The sequence below is a fragment of the Dioscorea cayenensis genome, chromosome 13 (assembly GCF_009730915.1).
Source record: "Dioscorea cayenensis subsp. rotundata cultivar TDr96_F1 chromosome 13, TDr96_F1_v2_PseudoChromosome.rev07_lg8_w22 25.fasta, whole genome shotgun sequence".
Taxonomy (NCBI): Eukaryota; Viridiplantae; Streptophyta; class Magnoliopsida; order Dioscoreales; family Dioscoreaceae; genus Dioscorea; species Dioscorea cayenensis.
The window spans coordinates 2,364,883-2,390,875 of record NC_052483.1 but is presented as its reverse complement, the minus strand read 5'-3'; the positions used below and the strand labels follow the sequence as shown (position 1 = coordinate 2,390,875).

The 25,993-nt window shown below is 31.3% G+C and overlaps 3 protein-coding genes across 4 annotated transcripts; all 3 read right to left on the bottom strand.

The window, feature by feature from the left end:
• Positions 1 to 682, bottom strand: LOC120274964 (zinc finger protein ZAT10-like). Its single transcript, XM_039281496.1, has one exon. It carries the CDS (start codon positions 608 to 610, stop codon positions 74 to 76), a length of 537 nt encoding a protein of 178 aa, XP_039137430.1. The 5' UTR covers positions 611 to 682; the 3' UTR covers positions 1 to 73.
• Positions 683 to 4,342: 3,660 nt separating this feature from the next.
• LOC120274878 (probable esterase D14L) lies at positions 4,343 to 8,716 on the bottom strand. Its single transcript, XM_039281421.1, has 2 exons — positions 8,221 to 8,716; positions 4,343 to 5,036 (listed from the first exon to the last, which is right to left on the bottom strand). The coding sequence occupies exons 1-2, from the start codon at positions 8,589 to 8,591 to the stop codon at positions 4,592 to 4,594; spliced, it is 816 nt and encodes a 271-aa protein (XP_039137355.1). The 5' UTR covers positions 8,592 to 8,716; the 3' UTR covers positions 4,343 to 4,591.
• A 10,538-nt stretch (positions 8,717 to 19,254) lies between these two features.
• On the bottom strand, positions 19,255 to 23,038 carry LOC120274553 (probable esterase D14L). Of its 2 annotated transcripts, none has more exons than XM_039281094.1 (2): positions 22,553 to 23,038; positions 19,255 to 19,865 (listed from the first exon to the last, which is right to left on the bottom strand). In XM_039281094.1, exons 1-2 carry the CDS (start codon positions 22,921 to 22,923, stop codon positions 19,394 to 19,396), a joined length of 843 nt encoding a protein of 280 aa, XP_039137028.1. In that variant the 5' UTR covers positions 22,924 to 23,038; the 3' UTR covers positions 19,255 to 19,393. The 2 variants fall into 2 exon arrangements, with proteins under 2 accessions (XP_039137028.1, XP_039137029.1); XM_039281095.1 differs by having other exon boundaries at positions 19,255 to 19,862; positions 22,553 to 23,035.
• Between the last annotated feature and the right edge of the window lie 2,955 nt (positions 23,039 to 25,993).

Sequence of the window (25,993 nt, the reverse complement as noted above, 5' to 3'; positions counted from 1 at the left end):
TTTTTTAAAAAAAGCAAAAGAAAAACAAGAAAAGAAAAAAAAAAAACCTTAAGCACATGAACTAATTATTCATTCATGAAACTACAAGCCTTGGCTTCTTAAAAGGAGAAGGGCTTTGCACCTCCTCCTCCTCCCCCATGATCCAACTCCTCACACCTCCAAACTCCGGCAATGGAGGCAAGTTAAGATCAAAACCTTTTATTCCGGCCGACGATGATGATGTCGTCGAACTCTCCCAATAATGACATCTCTTATGCCCTCCAAGAGCTTGCCCGGAGGCGAAACTCCGGTAACAAATACTACACTTATGACCTTTATCACCACCGGAAACTCTGGAGCCACCGGACAAAGACAAAGATGTACCACTAATAGAAGAATTAACAATTCGGCTTTCATGGCCATCGGTCGGTCCCCGGTGACTAGACTTATGTCCACCTAAAGCTTGGTAAGAAGAAAACTCTTTACCACAAACCGAACACTTGAAAGCAAGCTTTGGAGGTGGTGGAGGTGGTCTTAGATGAGCTTCATCACTTTTAGCAAGCATAACAAGGCAGTAAGCAAGATACTCTTCTTGATTTGCAAAGTATGAGCTCTTGCACTTTGCATACATGTTGTTTGAGTTTGTGTTTGTGTTTGTTCTTGTTGTGTTATCAACAAAGGATTGGGAGTTGATGAAAATGGACTAGAGATGATATGGAGTAGAATGGAAAGGTGGTGAGGGTTTTATAAGTAGTGGGTGTGTTTGTTTTGACTGTTTGAGAAGTCAAACACTTGACCTTGACCAGCACCATGTTTTGGAACAAGTAATTGTAGTCATAGTTGACTAGTTGTGATGCTTGCAAAGATAAGACCACGCATGCAATTTGATTTATTTATTTTAATAACTTTTGTGAGTTGTGTGAGCGCTCCTTTCTGTGAAGCCGCCATTAAAACTTTTTATGTCGCCCCCTCAGAATTAGCGAAATTATTTGTCATCTACTTCTTTAATTTTATTTTACTTGTTATATGTATATATTTGATTTGTAACTTATTTATTTTCATATGTGACGTACTAGGAGTTGTATACAATGTAGAAATCTAAGGCGACCTGTGTTTTTCTTTTGTATACACGGAGATTCAAACTAAAAGTTATTTACTTAAGTGATTCAAACCTCTATCAGTTAGACAACATCTAGTTTAGTCATGTTATTTGTTTTACCTTATACTTAAATCATGTCTTACACTTTTTTATTTGTATAAATTTTTTTGTAATTATTAGATTTTGTATTTAAAAAATTATAATTTATTTATAAAATCATAATCAATAATATACATTAGAAAAAATATTTAATATTAATAAAAAGTTAAATAAATTATTTTAACCCATGCTAAATATAAAAAAACTACTCTTTGAAAAGTTAAGAGACGCAACTAATTTCTCAATTTTCCAAGGGGGCAGGTGTAAAAACCTCTTCATATTTTTTATGTTTAATATATATATAGTCTTTCTAGAGAGCCAACATGTGACTCAAAAGATAAGTTTGGTGAGTGATAATATAAGCATGTGGTCTGCTGTTATTATTTTTTTTATTAATCACTTAAACTTTGTTGCTCGTTGGTTGTAGGAAGCTTCTAAGTTCAATGTATTTTTCAATCATGTTTTGCTCATTGTTTTTTAAATGATATTAAGTTCACTAGATTACTTGTGATTTTATTATCGATAATAGTATATATATATATATATATATATATTTGTTTAATTTAATTAAAAGTAAGGTTTTGTATAACTTTTTGAGAATGATTACTTTTAATTCAATGTTGTCATGACTTATTTGAGTAAAAAACAAGAAATAAAGAAACTTTGAAGAATAGTTTTTGCCCATGAAAGTTAATATTAATGCATGTCATTTGACAATTAGTCAATAAATGTAATTAATTAATCTGCGGGAAGATTAATTAATTAGACTATTTTCATGGCTTTCATCAAGGTGACATGATTTCTCAAATTAAAATGTGAATTATATACATACATACATATATATATATATATATATATGTTTGTGAAATTTCAATTTTTTTTAAATAACTTAATGAACTACCAGAAAGAAATTAATAAAATTGATAGTGTATACTAGTCACAAGTATTGATGAGAGCAAAAAAAAGATAAAAGGAATACTAGTAGAGACCAACGATCAAATGGTCTATTGGTAGTTAGGTCCCCATTAGAATTTTTCACAAGTGGACACGAGTTTGAATTATAGATGAAGGCACATTTATGAAAATATGAGTTGTAGTTGTGTGCAGTGTGCGGGTGATGTCAGTGTCTATATATGTACAGGTCCTACCTCTACTTAGTTTTATCGAGGCTTGTATATATATATATTCTTGTTTTTTTAGCAGCTTTATCCTGATCTTGGCCCAAAAAACAAAATAAATAAATAAATACTAGTAGAGCTCCCAATAGATATTAGCATGTAGGGGCCATCAGTTACTGCTGGCCTTAAATAGCAAGGGCCCACAGTCAAATTCACGGTTGTTGATGACCATGCACTAGTGCTAGAAGCCTAGAAGTGATTTATTGAAAATAAGACTATGTTGAACTGTCATCAGTTAGCCTTCCAATTTGATCTTTTCCGATTCTTTGGCTGTAGATGATTGAAAGAAAAATGTCTAGTTAATTCTGATTAGAATCATTGTTTTCATTTAATGGCTTATATAATAGAATTAATTTTTTTTATAAAATAGTTAAACCACAATTTATTAAAAAAAAACAGAACAGAATCGAAGTAGTTAACAAATTAGAAAGTCTACAAGCAAGTAGCAACTTAGCCTAAAGAGGCCGAACAGAACCCAAACAACACACACAAACAAAAAACAAAGTCCACTAGACGTGGATAGGAACAAAGGGTAGAGCCCGAGAAAACTGCTCCTAGGGGAAAAGAGAACTACTAGGAGAGGTAGCTACATGAGAAACTCTCCCTCACTACCCAAGGACATCAGGGGTTACTCAACTCTCCCCTTATGGGCTCAACGAACTCCAGGCTTTCTTGATTGTATGCGAAGACTCCTCCAGCTTTTGTCTCTTTTGATAAGGAGCTGCAGAAACCCAATTCAAAAACATATTAGAAAAATTTTAATAATTACAGATAAATAAACATTAAAACAGTCATAAAAAATTCTCCTATTATGCTTGAGCCAAACATTCCAAATTAAGGCCTTAAATAAGGTGTCCTAGGTTTTCTTGGTCCCTCCATAAGCTTGCTCCTCCAACGATTCAACAAGTCAGTAAAGGACAACCGAAGATCGGCTAACGCAAAAAATCTGCCTAAAGTGAACCCAGACTTACTAATTAATGGATTAGCATGAAAATAGTAACAATCACCTAAATAATATATTTCATAAATATAATTTTTCTGCAAAATTAATAAAAAAAAAATTATAAATAACATTTCTCATTCTTTGCAAAGCTTAAAAATCTAAACTTTCTGTAAAGTGAACTTTTTTTTATTTAACAAATATACCCCTTAAAAAAATATATAATATTATACATCAATTTTTAAAAAATTTCTCCTTCCATATAAATATTAATTTTTTATTATATATAAACCAGAGAGATGCATAAGAAATTGAGACTATGTTTAATTATCATCCTTGAGTCCTCCAACTTGATTCTTTTCTATTCTTTGGAGGCAAATGACCAAAAGAGAAATATTTAGTTAATTTTAATTGTAATCACTATTTTTCCCTTAATTGCTTCTATGAATTACTAATTAATGGATTAGCATAAAAATAATAATAATCACCTAAATAATGTATTTCATAAATATAGTTTTACAAAATGGATAAAAAACTATAAATAATATTTTTCTTATTCTTTGCAATGCCTGAGAATTTAAACTTTTGTTTATATATAATCACGGCAACAATAATCAGACAGTTAAGGCAGTTGACTCCAATACGAGAGGTTGAGTTTCTCTTTCTGTATAAAAACTAATTATAAATTTTTAAAATATATTTCTATATATAATCATTTATACACGTGACAAAAATTGTTCATATAATTAAAAATTTCAAGGAATTTATTAAGGAGCTAAAAAACTTTTAGCAAAAATAATTTAATTATGGAGAGAATTAACTACCATAAGGTCCATATAAAAATCTCAATAATTTTTTTTTTTAAAATTTGTTAGGATATACACATGTAATTTAAAAAAATTTTTGCAAAATTATATACATGTGGAAAACAATAAAGTAAAATAACTTAAAAGCTAAATATGTGGTTTGAAGATTATCCATGGTACATATATAATAATAAAATAAATTATTAATTTATATAATAACTACCTTAAAAACACTTGAACATCAATAAGAAGAGTTAACATAGCACCAGCTACAACAATACTCAATACATACAGAAAACATCCTGCAGCACAGAAGATAAAATCAAGAACTAATAGGATACAAATTATACATTTATATTCTTCGGTTGCTTAAACAGAACGAAATCTACGTAAAAGTCTCGAAAATCAGTAGTGCACAGATGAATAATTATAAGCACAACAAGGAATCAAAACATCGAAATTCCAGCTTCAAGCACTAGGCTTCATCGTCTCAAGTTTCAATATCGAAACGAATGTGCCTAAGGATAACAGAAATAACGATCTCGGGAGAGCTCAGCTGCGGGAGATGGCCGTCGGAAGGCATGACCTCAACAATAGAATCACCTCCGAGATGCTTGTGTAAGTATTCGGAGATCACAATGGGGACTGCGAGGTCCTTGGTGCTCTGAAGGATGTGGCATGGTACCGAGACGAGACCCAAAATGCCTCTCAAGTCAGACTGAAATATGGTTTGAGCCACACTCAGAGCTATGTCGGGACGGATGTTGAAGAGTGTGCGGCTAAATTCCTGGACTGCCACCGATTCCATGTCTCCTCCGACGCAGAGTGGTGCCCACCCGGATGCCCAGGACTTGTAGTTCTGCTTCATGGCATCGAAAAGCTGGTCCAGTTCTTCTTGGTCAAACCCTCCGTAGTAATCGACATCATTGATGTACCTGTTTGTTCAAGCAGTGAGTTATTATTGAAGTAACTAAATCTCATTGCACTGAACCGAAGTAAAATAAACAGAAAATAGAGGATTTGCATTAACACGATGCACTAGATCGATAATTTTAGACGATTTAAGCTAGCAGAATATCCCAAATGAGAGAGTTCGGAAAAGAAAGCGGAAAATATCAGCAAAATGAAAGCTATCGTAAAATTAAAAATGAATAATCAGGTAATATTATCACCTGCAGCGTTGGACTGGGATTATTTTCAAAATCTTGATTTTAGTATCAGTCAAAAGTACCAACAATACTTTGTCCTAATTGAGAAGTAATCAATGATGTATACAGCTCATGAGTAACGATTTTCTTTGGGGTTTTGTGGGTGGCAATCAAGTTCATGTACCAAAGTTAAGGACCATGAAAGTATTTCACCTTCTCTGGCATCAAATTGACAATGTACCTTCTTCCCTTCCTTTGGATTTTGTGAGTCTAAAAAAATTTCCATTGTAGCCATAGATGATTAGTTGTGTCCAACATAACTTCCAAAATTTAGGTGTTGTATAATAGAAGTCTAGCATATGATCTAAGACAAATTCTGTACTACGGCTCAACAAAATCATGATAGCTTCAGTAATAATTCAAAGAACAGGCAACATGCAAATTATATCACATGCAAACAGAGAGCCAATAAAATTATCAAAGCAAATTATTTTCACCGAAATTAATAAAATAATTCCCTAATAAAAGTTAAATTTTTGAAACATCTGCCATATGAGCAAGAACTTCCAGCGTATGTTCATGTATAAATAGAGAAAGGATTATGAGAACCCAAGGTGGTATGTTCTACAGACAGTAAATTTGGGTGCAGGTAGCAGCTAATAAAGAATACTTTCTCCTGCCTCATATGCTTACACATCATCAGCCTATTAATGCAAAAAACATATGGCACCAAGTTGCACAGCAAACCAACAGCAGCCTAATTGTCTAATACACAGTCAAAGATAATGACAAACAACAGTTTTGTTGAATTAGGCGATATCATTATCTTGAAGAATTTTAAAATGATCATCACAACAGAGCCAAGGCTAGCCATGTAATATGTATGTCCATAATAGTTCCTAATAAGTGTATGTATGTTTGTGTATAGATACTTCTGTACTGGGACCCGAAACAACAGCTGTTTGAAGTTTGAACATTATTCTTTTATAAATAATGACATTGAAAGATGTAAATAATGGTCAGTCACCAAATGGCAGATTTTATGCTAAAAACGTTACCTCCAAGACCGGAAATTAGAGGAAAGTTTGAATGTTAAACTACAATAAAGATACTATGGAAATTTTAAATGCTGATAAGTAGCACCAATACACCATGTATTCCATATGGTGGCAAGTTTGGTTCTTCACATTAGAAATTTGGGCAGTTAATCAATATCTTTCTCAGTATCAGATACTTATTCAGAAAATTAAACCACCGTGTCATTTGCATGTAGGAGAAACCTTCTTTAAGCCAATTGTAAACACACAATTCCACTCAATAATTATATGATTGTGAAATAAACTGCTATTGTCTGCACAAATTTTATGTTATTTAGTCTGAATATTATAACATTTTCACTATCAATAAACAAATATCACAATAACATAACAATCACAAAAACCACAAAACGTAGGTATCAGTGGCTGTCACTAAAAGAAACATGTTAGTTGAAACGTTAAAATGATACCTATCATCATTGAAGAATGTGCAGAATTTCCTCTATGCATAAAAGACTATTAAAAAAATAAAATGGCTTGAACAATACACACTTTCACTTGATACGAAACAAAGGATGACTTGATTAGATGAGTCTGCTACGAATCAATTGAAAAGTTGAGTTTCTTTACCATAATATTAACTATTTGCGAGAGATATGATTAAGAAATATCTTGTCAACTATGTCATTAATGTTAGACACAGCACCAGCAAAGCAAAGCTCACATGCTAGCAAAGATCTAGCCTTATTAACCTCATAAGATTCCCTTGCTGGAAAATAAAAGATCCTGATTGCTAAAATCCAAACACAATAAAGAAAACAGAGTCTTAATCGTTCTCAGAAATATTTTAGGAAAATTAGTAATTAGTTGATATTTATCGGTCATCAAACCGTATAAAATATTTGAAGAACTTCATCCTCATCTTCACCACCAACCACGGCCCCGTCCCCCCTCCCCACAACCTCTATGGTTGGTCAACTAGAAGCGACAACACTCAAAAAAGTTGACATTTACCAATAGAACAGTAACTACAAACTTGATAGGTTACACCCCAATGAAGAAGCATGCCCTAACCACCAGTGTTTACAATCCAGAGGCTGCAAAGAAACGATAAGAATTCATTGACAATTATCGCTGACCTTTAGCAAATGGCTCCAAATGAAACTTCACATCTTAATTCCGTGGTAGATAGGATAAGCCTCCCCCAAAAACAAAAAAAAAAGAGGTGGGGAGGGGAACAGACCTACTAACTTGACCAAGGCCCACCGGAAGTACAATCTATACCTCTTCTCACATGGTTCATTAGACAAGCTTGTCAAAGCAAACATTAGCAAGAAACTGCAAGTAACTGGTCACAAATTATAGTTGCCACTTGGATGTTAAATAAAATATGTAATAATGCCCATGGCCCAACAAACTTCTTGTGAAGCAGATGACCGACCCATAAAGTACAACCTGTCAACTAGAAATGTGACCACATCCTCTTATATGAATTTCCCAAAGAATTAACAAGGATCTTAGAAATACATCCACTTCTATCACAACGTCCACCTAACTAATGATCTGATACAAAAAGTAGCTAAACCCCAGAAAAGCGTACAAAGATGAATTGTCACTGTATTACTGTTAAAATCTCTTCTAACCTGTAATAGAGTCAACTAACCTATCATTATCAGCAAGGCTCGGACCAAATAGATTTTAATACTGCATTACTGATTGAAAGATACCCTTACTGATATTTTTTGTGGAAAAATTAAAAAAAAAAAAACAGAATTTTTCTTTTTAAAAAATGATAAAAAGATAATATAAGAAAGAAAAAATCTAAATTTGATGACTAAGAGAAGAGCAATGTAAAGTAATCAGGAAGACGGATTCATTGGAGCAAAAGAACAAACACTTGATGGGCATAAATCAAAGGGGAAGAAAGCTCACACCTTGGCGAGGCGGAGATGAGGACGATCTTAGAGAAGAGGTCAGGGCGATGAATTGAGGCGATAAGACCTATGGCGCCGGAGACGGAGTGGCCAACGTAGATGACGGGAGAGGTGATGACAAGCTCCTCAAAAATGGCGAGCAAATCGAGTACGTAGCCCTGGAGACTTGCGTAGCGCTCGAAGTCGAAGTAGTCGGGGTTGGTCGGGCCGGCGCCCATGTTATCGAAGAGGACGACGCGGTACTCATTGACGAGGTGCGGCACGAGGTGCTTCCACACCGATTGGTCGGTGCCGAAGCCGTGTGCGAGCACGATGGTGCGCTCACCGCTGCCCACCACCCGCACGTTATGCGCCTCTTCCACGACCCCCATCCTTGCTCTTCGTCTTCGTTCTCACTTCTCTTTTTCTCTCTGTTGTCTCTCTCACTGTGCCTCTTCGAAGCTCCGACGAGGTCTTCTCTCTTTGCGACTCTTTTTTATAGTCAAAGGTTTTTGCACATACACCCCTTTGAAATATTTTAATTATATTTAATTTTCTCAGAGAAGTTATAATTATATGAATACCCTTATCACTACTGAAATTTACGATAAGGCCATTAAGTGTATTTTTATTTTTATTTTTATTTTTTAATTTTATTTGGAATGAGTTTATGAGTTAAAATAATGTATTTTGCCAACATTTGTTTGATCTATTGGTAGAGCAATCAAAACGGGCTGACGGGGCGGGCCGGTAAAATACCAACCCGACCCGACCCGTTTTGGGTTGTGGGTTGGGCGGGCCGGCCCGCCAAAAAATCAAAATAATTAATTTATTTTATTTTTATAAATGTTGTAATATATGAAACATTGTAACATTCATTATAAATCCATAAAAAAACTAAATTAAAAATTAAAACATACAATAATTAACAAAATAAAAACATCCATTATAATATTCAATACCTAACAAAATCAACAATAATTACAAAAATTTCTAAATAAAAACATCTATTACAAAATTACAATCAACAAAATTTAAAAAAAAAACCACAAGATAAAACATCTATTACAATTATAACATTCATCCGTTACAATCAACAAAAATTTAGCAAAATTAACAAATGACAAAATAAAAACATTCATTACAATCACAAAACTTAAATCCTTAACAATATGTCAATATCAATATATATATATAAATTATATAAAATATATTATATATAAATTAGAAGCGGGCCACTGGGTCGACTGGCCTCTAACCCGCGGCCCAGCTGGTTGGCTCATTTAGGCTCGCCTCAGCGGGCCTATAAAAATCAACCCGACCGCCCATTTTTATTGGCGGGGAGGGTCGACTCGACGCCAGCCCGAATCGATGACTCTATCTAGGGGTGAGCAAAACCGGATCGGGTACCCGGTTTTTCGGATCGACAAAAAGCTTGACCAGATCTCGACCCGGTTTAAATCGGGTACTAAAAAAATCGGGTATCCGGTTTAAACCGGATCGGATATCGGATATCCGGATCCAAATTTAAGTTTCATCTCCTCCATGGATTTTTTTTTATATATATAACAACATCAACATTCATAAAAAAAAAAACAAAGATGAGAAACTTGTAACTTATAAAGAGGATTAAAACCTTACATTATTCTCCCCAACAAAAAAAGTCAAAAACATAATAAAGAGTTTCACCAATCTTAGACATAAAGATTTGGAATTTTTTTCCTTTTACTTTTAATCCTAGAAGAGTTTAAATTTATTAATATGTATATATATAATATAACTATATATAAGTAACTCTTTAAGTATTTAAACGAGGGATTTTTATTTTTTTCTACTTACACCCTCGTAAATTTTTAAATTTATTAATATATATAATAAATTTAAATTTTATATGGTCTAAAAAGTAAAAAAGAAAAAAATTTATCTTCAAGGGTTTAAATGAGAGATTTGGATTTTTTCTTTTCTTTTTTACTTTTTAAACCATATAAAATTTAAATTTATTATATATCTAATTATCTATCTATATATAATTATATATATAAATGAATATATTAAAAACCGGATCGGATTCGGATACCCGGTTTTTAATTTCTCCCGACCCGTATCCAATCCGGTTTTCACCTTAAAAATTTGGACCGGGTACCCGACCCTCTTTTTCGGATTGGGTACCCAAAAAATTCGGGTAAAAAAACCGGATATCGGATCGGATCATCGGATCCGGATTTTTTTGCTCACCCCTAGCTCTATCTATTGGTGCTCACGATGAGAGAGTAGAGATGACAACATATAGGGTATAGTAGAGTATGTCAAAACTCTTACTCACACACAAAAACCCTATTCTATACTTGTACCTTATAGGGGAAAAAATCAGTACCCTTTTCTGTACCCTTAGAGTATGGGTATAACTACAAAGTACTTGCTTACATGTTGTTCAAATTACCGAATTAAATTTAAATATTAATAATAAAAAAATATAATCCATCACAATACAATGTTTAAATGCATGTTGATAAATTCAAAATTATATAACATATCACAAAAAGTAATACAAAATTATATATATAGATGAGTTATTGAGTTTAGGAAATTAAGGATTTGCTTCATAAAAAAATTATATTTATATATATATATCTATATATGAGGGCATGGGTATGCAACCTGTACCCTCTTCAACGGGCAAAGGTATAGATAAAATAGGGGCATATCTTTACTTGGCTCGTACCCATTTGAAAAATAACGGTTAATATCCTTACTTGTATCCGTAACCGGTTAAAGAGGATATTGAAAAACTAGTATGCCTTACAAAGCCAATTCTAGTTATTGTTTAATAATAAAATAATTTTATTTCATTGCATGCATAATTATGGGTATTGTATTGTTCATGTTTGATGATATATTACTATGGGCTTGCATTGTCTAGATTTCAAGTTAATGATAGAGATCATTAAAGTGAGACATGATTATCTATGTACCTTGCAACCCAAAATAGTTCACAACCTATGAGATAAAATATGATTTTGTATTCATTATTGGTTGTCACATGTTGTACTACTATATGTGATAAAGTGGTATGTCTCAGCCACTAGAGTGGAGACTCTTAGTAACATTGTGGATATTTGTAGTTGACAAATATTGAACTGGACCATACAAAACTCTTAGACCAAACATTGTCATAGAACAAAAGAGTTATTATGTTACAGAAAGTCCTTATTACTTGAGGATGTTATTAAATCTTATGTATAAATTATATGACTTTAACAGTGTCAACCGGTGATGCTAATTACAGGCTATATACGGACACGTTGGGTTATATAATAAATACATGAAGGTTTGTAGTCATCCAAGATGGGATCTATCACTCCTATTGTAAGAGAGAATATTCTAGATTGTGTTTCTTATGTGTTGGATAAAAATCCGGCCGGTTATTTTTTGAAAGTATTTTATTATATATTATATATATATATATTTATATATTTTTTCTTAAATTGTTTTATGTCCAATAGTGTAAAGAAACACACATATAAATGGAGATCGACAGTGTCATTGGTGGTCTAATTATCCCACTTATATGGAATATTTATTGATAGAGGGACTAATATGTAAAATATTATATTGGGGTCTCACATATGAATATCTCTAATCTTTGGATTAAATTGCAATTTGTTGATGGACATGATTGTGATTATAAAATTAGTATGGACTAATTTGCTAAAGATGTAGTGATCCCAAACGGGTTTACGCTACATGTTCTAACCTTATCCGAATATATACTCCCTATAAATATGTGATATGAGATTAAAGTTTTTTTTTTTAAAAAAAAAAGAATGAATTTGTGATTGCCATCAAAAGACGGCAAAAACCCTAATATTTACATTAGTTGCTTGGAGCAAAAGAAGCCATCACTTCTTCCGGATCAAGGGTGAAAAGTTCGAGAACATTGCGTGTGTGCGTTGGAGGATTTTGCGCTTGTGAAATCTCTGTGAGGTAACCCTGATCTTTCACATATATTCATGTGTTCATGTGATCGATCCTTGATAATTAATCAATTGTTGATTAAATATCAATTAATTGTAATTGACAGTCCTAATTTGATTAGAACGATTTTTCCTAACCCTAATTTGATTATATCGATTATCTCTAACAGATATTGCTCTCTTTGACTGTGTACGAGTAACAGTATACATATTGGATAGGGAACAAATTACATCTCAATAAGAGAGCACAATTAGTTTCTCATATGTACAAATAAAATATTATTGAATGAAATTTGATATCGTTGACAATATTATTTAAAATTCATATCATTAAAATTAAAATATATTTTATTTTTTAATTAAAAAAAATCCGATTTCAGTAAAATCAATTAAAAATGGTATTTACTGATATAGAAGAGAAAACAAATTTTAAGTAGAAAATAGTTTAAAAAAATTATACTTGTATATTTTAACTCAAATAAATACATCAAAAATCTTCAAGAAAATTACAAACAAAAAGCAAAATTAATATATATATATATATAACTCTAAGAAAAAGAATTAATGGGCAGTTTACCTTTTTCTTTTCAAAGATGGCAAATGAGAAAAACCTTTTCATATCTTTTCAATCCTATTATTAGTTATTACGAGGGGTATATGCGAAAATGCAATTTGGCGAGTGGGATGTTGCAACAAATTATCTATCGGAAGCGACTAGTTCTTGAACGTTAAATGCGTTTCCACTTTCCAAATTTTAAATAAAAAAAATTAATTATATATATTTTAAAACAAGGACGTCTCACAGAGGTCCACAAATTAAAAAACTAGAGACATGCCCCAATATATTAACACTCCAGCGTCTCCCTCTCATGTTGTCCTCTTCCTATCGATTTATTTTTATTCTAAAAATTTTAATTTAATCTATAGTTATCACCACTCTCTTTTATTTTTTATTATCAGCAGACATATGAGACAATCTTGTCAAAATAAACTGACGGGCCGGCCCGGCCCGTGAGCTGTCAAAATCCATCATTTGACAAGACAGGGCGGTTCAGCCCTCCATTTGGCGGGTTGGCAAAATACCAACTCAACTCAACCCACTTTGGGTTGAGCGGGCCGGCCCACTAAAAATATAAATTATTTAAAAATTATATATTTTATATATTGATTATTTTCTTTAACAAACCAAACCAATCTAAAAAAATTTTATTAAAGCACAAAACATAATACAAAAGATATATTTCAAAAAATATTTTACATATGAGGCTATAATAAATCACACAACTAAAATAATAATACAAATAAATAACAACATATCCAGCCAAGTTAGCTAATTAACCCAACATTCAAAAATTTCCATATGATTGAACAACTATAGATAAGAGAAATATCAATAGCATAATATTTAACATCTAAAAGGCTAAAACATTTATCTTCATTTAATCTTTTTAAAATTTTTTTAGAAATTAAAGGGGCGGGCTAGCTCGCTCCGGCCCACCCATAATCCTAACCCAAACGAGTTGATCCGTTTCGGCCCGCTTTTAAACGGGCTTATAAAAGATCAACCCAACCCGTTAATATTTGTTGGCAGAGCGGGCAGACCGGATGAGTTATGCCCGTTTTGACGACTTTCCTTTTAAATAATTAAATAATTGAATGGGGGCAAGGCAACGTGAATGGATGAGACAAGGCATGCCATGGATGATGGCAATGAAGCAAGCATCAATCTTGATGGCAAATCGCTCACCTTGCCTGGAGATTCCACCCGAATAGTTTTTACCATGATTCAGATTCCAGAATCTTTTATATTAAAAGAGCCTAGTTTAACACAACTAATCAATCTCTAATCTCATTAATTAATATTAACCTCAATAAATTATTACTGTGTTTTGATACTCAAGATTTGTTGTTATTTTTGTTCATTTTTTTACTTAATCTTTAATATTGGATTGTCAGTAGATTAGCTGGCTAGTAAAATTTTATTGAAATGCCAAACAAGTGAGATATAAAAATTGAGAATTGGTAAAAAACAATTTGTGAGAACTAAAATATATTTTATAAAATAATTTTATTTTTTAATATGTCCTTATGATTAAAAATAAATTAAAATTATGAAAAATATTACAAATAAAATTATTTTATATTATTTAGTTTAGTGGTATACGAGTAAATATAATTTTCTACGAGGGTATATAAATAAAATAAAATAAAAATTGTTTTGCCTAAAGTCACTGGCTGAGGAGTGAGGACCACATTTGCCATAAAGTCAATATAAGTTTTTCTTTTTTAATAATTAAAAAAATTTGGTGCTAATGTGTCACTTGACTCACATCAGTAGTTGTCTTGTTCAGAATCATTGTTTTTCTTTAATGGCTTATATAATAAAATTACTAATTAATGGATTAGCATTAAAATAATAACAATCAACTAAATAATATATTTCATAAATATAGTTTTTCTACAAAAATATTAAAAAAAAACTATAAATAACAATTCTCATCCTTTGCAAAGCCTATGATCAAATATAACCCTTAAAAAATAGGAAAAATTACTGTTTACCCCTTAAGAATTTTAAAACTTCCTAAACAGCCCCTATGAGTTTTGAATACTTCAGACAACCTTTCCTTTATTGTTTCACTTCTTTTTTGTAATATGCAGGTCACTAGGACTGGTTCCATGTTACGAAATTCCATCATTGCCCTTAAAAATGGGTGGAAAACAACCGCTCAATCACATCATGTTAAACATTTTTGCATACATTTTTACATTCTTTTTGGTTTTTTGTTTAAACAGAAATGTTTCCGTTTAAATTTATCAAGTTTCTGTTTAAAATATTATGTATTTGTTTAAATTTATCCAGTTTCTGTTTAAACAGAAATGATTTCAGTAGGTATTCGGATTCTACGAGCGTATCCGTTACACCTCAAGGCCATCCTAACGGTTTAGTAGGCCTTCTTTACTCGTTAGATCAATTTAAAGTTTTGTCATTGCATGTCGGCCAACGTTTTGTAGGTGCTAACCATTTAAAAAACTCACTTCACTACCACAAGTGCGGACAAAATCGTAGATCTTGCAAAGAAACTATCGCCAACTAATCATAGAGGACAACTTATATTCGTTACATATGTTTGCCACAAACTATCGCATATTATTGTACATTTTGCTCGTTATTTATGAAGATCATTTCCATAAATAAACGCAAATTTAAAATGAAACGATGATATTTAAACAGAAACATAGTTGTACAAGTTAATTATTGATTAATTATCCCAGTTTTCTCTTAAAACTTATGTTTTTTTCTCAGCTATCCTTGTTATATCCTTGTTCTCGTTTAAAATTATATAGTTTTTTGTTTAAACAGAAATGTTTATGTTTAAATTTATCAAGTTTCTATTTAAAATATTATGTCTTTGTTTAAATTTATCCAGTTTCTGTTTAAACAGAAATGATTTTAGTAGGCGTTTGGATTCTACAAGCGTATCCGTTCCACCTCATGGCCATCCTGACGGTTTAGTAAGCATTCCTTACTCGTTAGATCAATTTAAAGTTTTATCATTGAATGTCAGACAACGTTTTGTAGGCGCTAACCATTTAAAAAACTCACTTCACTACCACGAGTGCGGACAAAATCATAGATCTTGCAAAAAAACTGTCGCAAACTAACCATAGAGGACAACTTATATTCGTTACATATGTTTGCCACAAACTATTACATATTATTGTACATTTTGCTCGTTATTTATGAAAATCGTTTCCATAAATAAACGCAAATTTAAAATGAAATGATATTTAAACAGAAACATAGTTGTACAAGTTAATTCTTGATTAATTATCCCAGTTTTCGCTTAAAACTTATGTTTTTTCTCAGCTATCCTTGTCATATCCCTGTTCCCGTTTAGAATTATACAGTTTTTTGTTTAAACAGAAATGTTTCTGTTTAAATTTATCAAGTTTCTGTTTAAAATATTATGTCTCTGTTTAAATTTATCCAGTTTCTGTTTAAACATAAATGATTTTAGTAGGCATTCGGATTCTATGAGCGTATCCGTTCCACCTGATCAGGGCCATCCTGACGGTTTAGTAGGCCTTCTTTACTCGTTAGATCAATTTAAAGTTTTGTCATTGCATGTCGAACAACGTTTTGTAGGCGCTAACCATTTAAAAAACTCACTTCACTACCACAAGTGCGGACAAAATCGTAGATCTTGCAAAGAAACTGTCGTCAACTAAACATAGAGGACAACTTATATTCGTTACATATGTTTGCCACAAACTATCGCATATTATTTTACATTTTGCTCGTTATTTATGAAAATCGTTTCCATAAATAAACGCAAATTTAAAATGAAACGATGATATTTAAACAGAAACATAGGTAGTTAAACAGAAACATTGATGTTTAAACATAAACACTGAAACTTAAAAAGAAAAATTGAAACTTAAACAGAACAATCGATAGTTAAAAAGAAACAACAATATTAACATTCAAAATTAAACCTGGCCGTCCTAGACAAATGTGGATCGAGTCGCACATCACAATGAGATTGCAAAACAATCGAAAAATCTCCTTTAACACAGCATTATCGCTTTGGATCGTATACACAGACCAAAATAAAAAACAAACAAAACCCTACCCGAAAAATCTCCCTACAAACTACAAGATCATCCAATAATCACACCATAAAACCGAAAAATTTCTCTTTCTAATAGAATACTTTACAAATCAAACCAGAAAGAAACCCACATAATATCAAAACAAAAGGAAACTGCACAACATCTTCAACGGCATCCACCTCGCCTCAATACCTTGGAGTGCAAACTAATGAAATGCCGAAGAGTTGAGCGAGAGTTCTCCTTCGGAGCAGTGGTCCAATCCAACAGAAGATGTCCAGGTAACGACAACTTTGAAAAAGGAAAAGCTGAAGAGATAAAGAGAGAAAAAGGAAACAAGTACCAATAATGGTGTTCTCTGGGAATTAACCAAGAAAAAAAACTGTTTCCTCTTAAAGAGAAAAAATTATTGCAGCAAAGGGCGTTATGGTGAAACCATGTCTTACTTGCCACAACTTCCCATGCAATGGATAATTTCGTCCAAAAAATTCAAAACTAACTCAATTACAAGCTTGGGGGGTAGGGGTGAGCAAAAAAATCCGGATCCGATGATCCGATCCGATATCCGGTTTTTTTACCCGAATTTTTTGGGTACCCGATCCGAAAAAGAGGGTCGGGTATCCGGTCCGAATTTTTAAGGTGAAAAATGGATCGGATACGGGTCGGGAGAAATTAAAAACCGGGTATCCGAATCCGATCCGGTTTTTAATATATTCATTTATATATATATATATATATAAAATTAGATATAGATATATAATTAGATATAATAAATTTAAATTTTATATGGTTTAAAAAGTAAAAAAGAAAAAAAAATCCAAATCCCTCATTTAAACCCTCTAAGATATTTTTTTTTTTTTTAAACCATATAAAATTTAAATTTATTATATATATATATATATTAATAAATTTAAAATTTTACAAGGACGTAAGTAGAAAAAAAAAATTAAAATCCCTTGTTTAAATGCTTAAAGAGTTACTTATATAGTTACATTATTATTATTATATATATATATACATATTAATAAATTTAAACTCTTATAGGGTTAAAAGTAAAAGGAAAAAAATTTCAAATCTTTATGTCTAAGATCGGTGAAACTCTTTATTATTTTTTTGAATTTTTTTGTGGGGAGAATAATGTAAGGTTTTAATCCTCTTTATAAGTTACAAGTTTCTCATATTTGTTTTTTTATGAATGTTGATGTTGTTATATAAAAAAAAAAATCCATGGAGTAGATGAAACTTAATTTGGATCCGGATATCCGATATCCGATCCGGTTTAAACCGGGTACCCGATTTTTAGTATCCGGTTTAAACCGGGTCGGATACGGGTCAAGCTTTTGCCGATCCGAAAAACCGGGTACCCGATCCGGTTTTAAAAACCGGGTCGGGTACCCAGTTTTGCTCACCCCTATTGGGGGGTTTCAAATTCATTGTATTTAAAAGGAAGGGGTTTTTAGGGATTCCCAAATTATTGGGGTGTTTTTAGAAATATTAGAAACTTAGGGGTTTTCTTGACAATTTTCACTAAAAAATATATATAATATTATACACCAATTTGTTTAAAGTTTCTCCTTCTATATAAATATTAATTTTATATTTAATATATATATATATATATATATATATCAGCGTTAGAAGTGATGCATAAGAAATTGAGACTATGTTTAATTATCATCCTTGAGTCTTTTAACTTGATTCTTTTCTATTCTTTGGATGCAGATGACCAAATGAGAATTATTTGGTTAATTTTAATTAAAATCACTATTTTTGCCCTTAATGGCTTCTATGAATTACTAATTAATGGATTAGCATAAAAATGACAATAATCACCTAAATAATGTATTTCATAAATATGATTTTACAAAATGAATAAAAAACTATAAATAATATTTCTCTTATTCTTTGCAACGCCTAAGAATTTAAACTATGTTAATATATCACCACCGCAATAATAATTAGACAGTTAAGACAATTGACTTCCATACAAGAGGTTAAGCTTTCACCTTCATATAAAAACTAATTATAAATTTTAAAAATATATATCTATATATAATCATTTATGCACGTGACAAAAATTGTTAATATATTTAAAAATTTCAAGGAATTTATTAAGGAGCTAAAAGACTTTTAGCAAAGAAAATTTAATTATGGAGAGGATTAACTACCATATGGTGCACAATAATTTTTTTTTTTTAATAAATTTGTGAGAATATACACATGTAATTTAAAAAATTTGCAAAATTATAAACATGTGGAAAACAATAAAGTAAAATAACTTAAAAGCTAAATATGTGGTTTGAAGATTATCCATGGTACATATATAATAAAATAAATTAATAATTTATATAAGAACTACCTTAAAAACACTTGAACGTACATCAATGAGAAGAGTTAACATAGCACCAGTTACAACAATACTCAATACATACAGAAAATATCCAGCAGAACAGAAGATAAAATTAAGAACTAATAGGATACAAAATTATACATTTATATTCTTCAGTTGCTTAAACAGAATGAAATCTACATAAAAGTCTCAAAAATCAGTAGTGCACAGATGAATAATTATAAGCACAACAAGGAATCAAAACATCGAAATTCCAGCTTCAAGCACTAGGCTTCATCGTCTCAGGTTTCAATATATCGAAGCGAATGTGCCTAAGGATAACAGAAATAACGATATCGGGAGAGCTCAGCTGCGGGAGATGGCCTTCGGAAGGCATGATCTCGACAATAGATTCAGCTCCGAGATGCTTGTGTAAGTATTTGGAGACCACCACAGGGACTGAGACGTCCTTGGTGCTCTGAAGGATGTGGCATGGGACCGAGACGAGACCCAGAATGCCTCTCAAGTCAGAATGTAATACGGTTTGAGCCACACTCAGAGCGATGTCGGGACGGATGTTGAAGAGTGTGCGGCTAAATTCCTGGACTGCAACCGATTCCATGTCTCCTCCGACGCAGAGTGGTGCCCACCCGGATGCCCAGGACTTGTAGTTCTTATTCATGGCATCGAAAACCTGGTCCAGATCTTCTTTGTCAAACCCTCCGTAGTAATCGACATCATTGATGAACCTGCTGTTTGATCAAGCAGTGAGTTATTATTGAAGTAACTAAATCTCATTGCACTGAACCGAAGTAAAATAAACAGAAAATAGAGGGTTTGCATTAACATGATGCACTAGATCGATAATTTTAGATGATTTAAGCTAGCAGAATATCCAAAATGAGAGAGAGTTTGGAAAAGAAAGCGGAAAATATCAGCAACATGAAAGCTATCGTAAAATGAAAAATGAATAATAAGTAATATTATTACCTGCAGCGTTGGACTGAGATCATTTTCAAAATCTTGATTTTAGTATCAGTCATAAGTACCAACAATACTTTGCCCTAATTGAGAAGTAAATCAACGATGTATACAGCTCATGATTAACGAATTTTCTTTGGGGTTTTGTGAGTGGCAATCAAGTTCATGCACTTTCTCTTCCTTTGGATTTTGTGAGTCTAAAAAAATTTCCAGTGTAGCCATAGATGATTAGTTACGTCCAACATAACTTCCAAAATTTGGGTGTCACGTAATATAAGTCTAGCATCTAAGACAAAGTCTGTACTATGACTCAACAAAAATCATGATAGTTTCAGTAATAATTCAAAGAACAGACAACATGCAAAATTCTATCACATGCAAACAGAGAGTCAATAAACTTATCAAAGCAAATTATTTTCACCGAAATTAATAGAATAAATCCCTGATAAAAGCAAACATTAGCAAGAAACTGCAAGTAACTGGCCACAAATAATAGTTGCCGCTTGGATGTTAAATAAAATACATAATAATGCCCATGACCCAACAAATTCTTGTGAAACAGATGACCGACCCATAAAGTACAACCTGTCAACTAGAAATGTGACCACATCCTCTTATATGAATTTTCTAAAGAATTTACAAGGATCTTAGATATTCATCCACTTCTATCACAACCTCCACCTAAATAGAACTAATGATCTGATACAAAAAGTAGCTAAACCCCAGAAAAGCCTACAAAGATGAATTGTCACTGTATTACTATTAAAATCTCTTCCAACTTGTAATAGAGTCAACCAACCTATCATTATCAGCAAGGCTCGGACCCAATAGATTTTAATACTGCATTGCTGATTGAAAGATACCCTTACTGATATCCTCCATTTGTGGGGGAAAAAACAGAATTTTTCTTTTTAAAAAATGATAAAAAGATATTATAATAAAAAAAATTCTAAATTTGATGACTATAAGAGGAGCAATGTAGGCGATGTTTGGTTGCCTATAAATAAAATTACATATAAGTGAAATTACAGTGTAAGTGAAAACGCTGCATTTCAATTTACATCATTACTTTTTTGTTTGTTGTAATTGAAAATGTTGTATTATTTTTTATTTGTTTAATTTGATGTAAGTTAGAAGATATGATCACCATGTAAGTGTAGAGGGTAAGATTACCCCCATTATCCAGTATTATTATTAATTATTTAATGTATTTTAAAAACAATTTAAACTAAAATAATTAATTTAATTTAATTTAAGTTTTAAATTAATTAATTGATTTAAAAAAGTATTTATTATAGGGTAAAATTTTCTAGTGAATACCTAAGTTTTGCCTTATATCAGTTTGAGCACTAACTTTCAATTTGTATCAAAATGAGCACCAAGTTTTAATTTCATTTCTCCGGCGGGGTAATTGGGGATTTTCAATGAATTTTTGGTGATGTGGACGCCGAAAAGCTTGCGTGGATGCCCTAGGTCCACGTCACCGACTCGTCAACTCAGCTACTTAACCAATGTGGTGTTTTTTTGTCCACGTAGGAGATACACGTTAGCTATTGTACATCCTAAGTGGACCAAAAAAAGCCACATTGGTTAACTGGCTGAGTTGGTGAGTCGGTGACATGGACCCAGGGCATCTACGCAAATTTTCCGGCATCCACAACACCAAAAATCCACCTAAAACCCCCAATTACCTTACCGGAAAAATGAAATTAAAATTTAATGCTCATTTTGATACAAATTGAAAGTTAGTGCTCAAACTGATATATGGCCAAACTTAAGTATTCACTAGAAAAATTTACTCATTTATTATATTTAAAAATAATAATCAAAAACTTAAATAACTAAGCTAAATAATAATCAGAACTTAAATAATTAAGCACTAACTCAAAATTATTAATTTAACTCTCCCTATCTACTATTAACACTAATGTAAAAAAATAATTAATTAATTAATTTAATGATAATTTTATTAAATAAAAATATATAATATTCTTTAATTTTATACTAAAAAAATATTTTGGTAATTAAAATTAAATACAAATTAATATATTTTAAATAAAAGATTAAATTTAATAAAACATAAATAAGTATAAGTCTAATTATGTTAACAATTGATTACTATTTTAATTTCTTTTTAATGCATGACGTGGAGAGTGAAGAATGGTGATTTTTAACTAAAAATGTTTTATCGCGATTTTAACTACAAAGAAAATTTGATGTAAGTTGAAATACTAGTAAAAAGACAAAAACTGTAAAATTTTTTACACGTAAAACTGATCTCACAGCAAACCAAACAAACAATTTTCAAATGTAAACCCAGTTATATTACAGTTACTTACAGCTAGTTGCAGGTAACCAACCAGCCCCGTAAAGTAATCAGGAAGACGGATTCATTTGAGCAAAAAAAAAAAACCACAAACACTTGATGGGCATAAATCAAAGGGAAGAAAGCTCACACCTTGGCGAGGTGGAGATAAGGACGATCTTAGAGAAGAGTTCAGGGCGATGAATTGAGGCGATAAGACCTATGGCGCCGGAGACGGAGTGGCCAACGTAGATGACGGGAGAGGTGATGGCAAGCTCTTCGAAAATGGCGAACAAATCGAGTACGTAGCCCTGGAGACTCGCGTAGCGCTCGAAGTCGAAGTAGTCGGGGTTGGTCGGGCCGGAGCCCATGTTATCGAAGAGGACGACGCGGTACTCATTGACGAGGTGCGGCACGAGGTGCTTCCACACCGATTGGTCCGTGCCGAAGCCGTGTGCGAGCACGATGGTGCGCTCACCACTGCCCACCACCCGCACGTTGTGCGCCTCCTCCACGACCCCCATCCTTGTTCTTCGTCTTCGTCTTCGTTCTCTCTTCCCTTTTCTCTCCGTTGTCTCTCTCTCTCTCTCTCTCTCTCACTGTGCCTCTTCGAAACTCCGACGAGGTCTTCTCATCTTTATTATAGTCTAACTTTTTTGCACATACATCCCCTTTGAAATATTTTAATTACATTTAATTTCTCGGAAAAGTTATAGTTGCACGAATGCCATTTTCACGTGTTAAATTGACGATAAGGACAGTGTTTTTGTTTTTTAAAATTTTAATTTTTTATTTCTTAATTTTATTTGGAATGAGTTTAAGTGTTAAACGTTTTTCAATCATTGGATAATCCAATGGTATGACACCAAATTATAAAAGAGAAGTCATGAATTTTAAATTTTTTTCGACACCTGTTAATATATGTTCACTCAAAATTATTACATTATTTTTGTATTATATATATTATATATTCAGGTTCCAGTACTTTTTATATTCATAAAAAAAGACGTTTTATTGTCTATTATTTAAAAAATTTTATGGATTAAAATAATGTATTTTTTTAAAAAAAAATTAGTGTATTTTTTCCGACATTTGTTTGATCAATTTTTTTGCTCACAATGGAAGAGCACAATTAGCTTCTTGTATGTACCCACCCATTCTTACATGAAGTTATGTGTGGGTACTAACACAGTAATTTTTACATTGATTATTTTAGGTTGAAAAATGGTGTTATATATAAAATAATGCATATCATTAGAATACTATTTATATAAAATACAAATAAAATATTATTGAATGAAATTTAATATCGTTGACAATATTATTTATAATTCATATCATTAAAATTAAAATATATATTGTTTTTTATGAAAAAAAAATCCAATTTTAGTAAAATCAATAAAAAATGGTATCTATTGATATACATGAGAAAACAAATTTTATGTAGAAAATAGTTTAAAAAATTATACTTGTATATTTTAACTCAAATAAATACATCAAAACTACTCAAGAAAATTGCAAGCAAAAAACAAAATTAATATATATATATATATATATATATATATATATATATATATATATAAGAAAGATAATTAATGGGTAGTTGTTCTTTTTTTATCAAAGGTTGCAAATGAGAAAAACCTTTTCATATCTTTTCAATCATATTATCACGAGGGGTATATGCGTAAATGTAATTTTCCTGGTTGGTTGTTTGCCACGAATTGCCTGTCGGGAACCAGTTGTTCTTGAACGTGAAACGCGTTTCCAAATTCTAAACTATAAAAAAAAATTTATTATATATATTTATTATTTTACGTCATTCAAAAATCAAAATAATTTATAAATTTTTAAATATATATATATTATTTTTAAAATAGAGATGTATTATTTAAAAATGTCCATAAATTTCTGATATATAACATCCCTGAATTTAATTATATTATCATCTAATGACCTTGTGTCTTTCCATCGTCTCATTTTCTCCTCTCCCCTTTGCTCTCGTTAGATCTCAATTTAACATGTGACTATTATCATCTGTCGATTTTATTTTTCATCACTTGCAAATATCTAAGATGATTTTTTCTTTTTTTAAAATATTAAATAATTGAATGAGGGCAAGGCAACGTGAATGGATGAGACAAGGCATGCCATGGATGATGGTAATGAATTGTGATGGCAAATCGGTCACCTTGTCTGGAGATTCCACCCGAATCACTTTTTTAATAATAGATGACAAAGTGTCTTTTTTTATGAATATAAACAGATCTTAAACAAGATCTGAAAGCCCTGGGATATACAGATATATATACGATGTATGAGAATAGTATAGGAATCCCGGGTGAATAGTGTATGAACAGTCGGGAACAGTACTGTTGGGGGAGAGATTTGAACCCATGACCTCCCTCTTACACTTTGATGTCATACCATTGGGCTGATTTGAACAGTATAGGAATCACTTTTACCACGATTCGGATTCCAGAATCTTTTATATCAAAATGGACAACCATAAGTAACCAGCCTAGTTTAACACAACTAATCAATCTCTAATCTCATTAATTAAAATTAACCTCAATAAATTATTACTGTGTTTTGATACTCAAGATTTGCTGTTATATTTGTTCATTTTTACTTAATCTTTGATATTGGATTGTCAGTAGATTAGCTGCCTTATAAAATTTTTATTTAAGTGGCAAACAAGCGAGATATAAAAATTGATATTTGGCAAAATATTTTGTGTGAGAACTATAATATATTTTATAAAATAATTTCATTTTTTAACATGCCTTTATGATTAAAAATAAATTAAAATTATGAAATATTTATAAATAAAATTATTTTACTATTATTTTATTTAGTGGTATATAAACAAATATAATTTACTATGATGGTATATAAATAATATAAATAAAATTTTTTTACAAAAGTCACTGAGGACCACATTTGCCATAAAGTCAATATAAGTTTTTTAAAATAATTAAAAAAAAAAAAAATTGTGCTAATGTGTCACTTGACTCACATCAGTAGTTGTCTTGTTGCATTATAATAAATAAAAATATATATATCAATATGCTTAAAAAAAATTAAAAAAAATACATTTTGCATCATTAACCGCGTAACTAATTTAAAAGAAAAAATAAACATGGAACATTACATTTTATCCCATCATCACATTTAAAAAAAATTAATAACATCTTTTATATGAAAAAAAAATATTACCAACTCATCACCAAAATGGATATTTTCATAAATTCATAGTTACAACAAACAATTAGAAATAAAAATTAAAAAAAAATTATTTATCAGTTTTTAGAATTCTTCAAATATTCTTCTGCAATCCTTTTGATATTTCATTTTTCTCTATAGATTTTCTTTCTTCAGTTTATTTATTGTTCAGTTCTTGCATCAGTTTATTTTATTTAAAATTTTAATTTTATACCACGTACAAAATGCACTTTCCGTTTATTAAGTATATTTTTTATTTAACATTTTGTGTTTACGTGTAACAACATAAATTTTTTTTTTAAATATATTTTTTTTAATATTTGTTTTTGATATTTAATGTCATAGTTTTTATGTTTATTATTTTGAAATTCT

Bases quoted from the DNA above. Each gene is read 5' to 3' on its own strand.
- LOC120274964 (XM_039281496.1), bottom strand. From the start codon at position 610: ATGTATGCAAAGTGCAAGAGCTCATACTTTGCAAATCAAGAAGAGTAT.
- LOC120274878 (XM_039281421.1), bottom strand. From the start codon at position 8,591: ATGGGGGTCGTGGAAGAGGCGCATAACGTGCGGGTGGTGGGCAGCGGT. The intron at 5,037-8,220 runs GTGTGAGCTTTC...TTGAACAAACAG, and splicing joins CTCATCTCCGCCTCGCCAAG to GTACATCAATGATGTCGATT.
- LOC120274553 (XM_039281094.1), bottom strand. From the start codon at position 22,923: ATGGGGGTCGTGGAGGAGGCGCACAACGTGCGGGTGGTGGGCAGTGGT. The intron at 19,866-22,552 runs GTGTGAGCTTTC...TTGATCAAACAG, and splicing joins CTTATCTCCACCTCGCCAAG to CAGGTTCATCAATGATGTCG.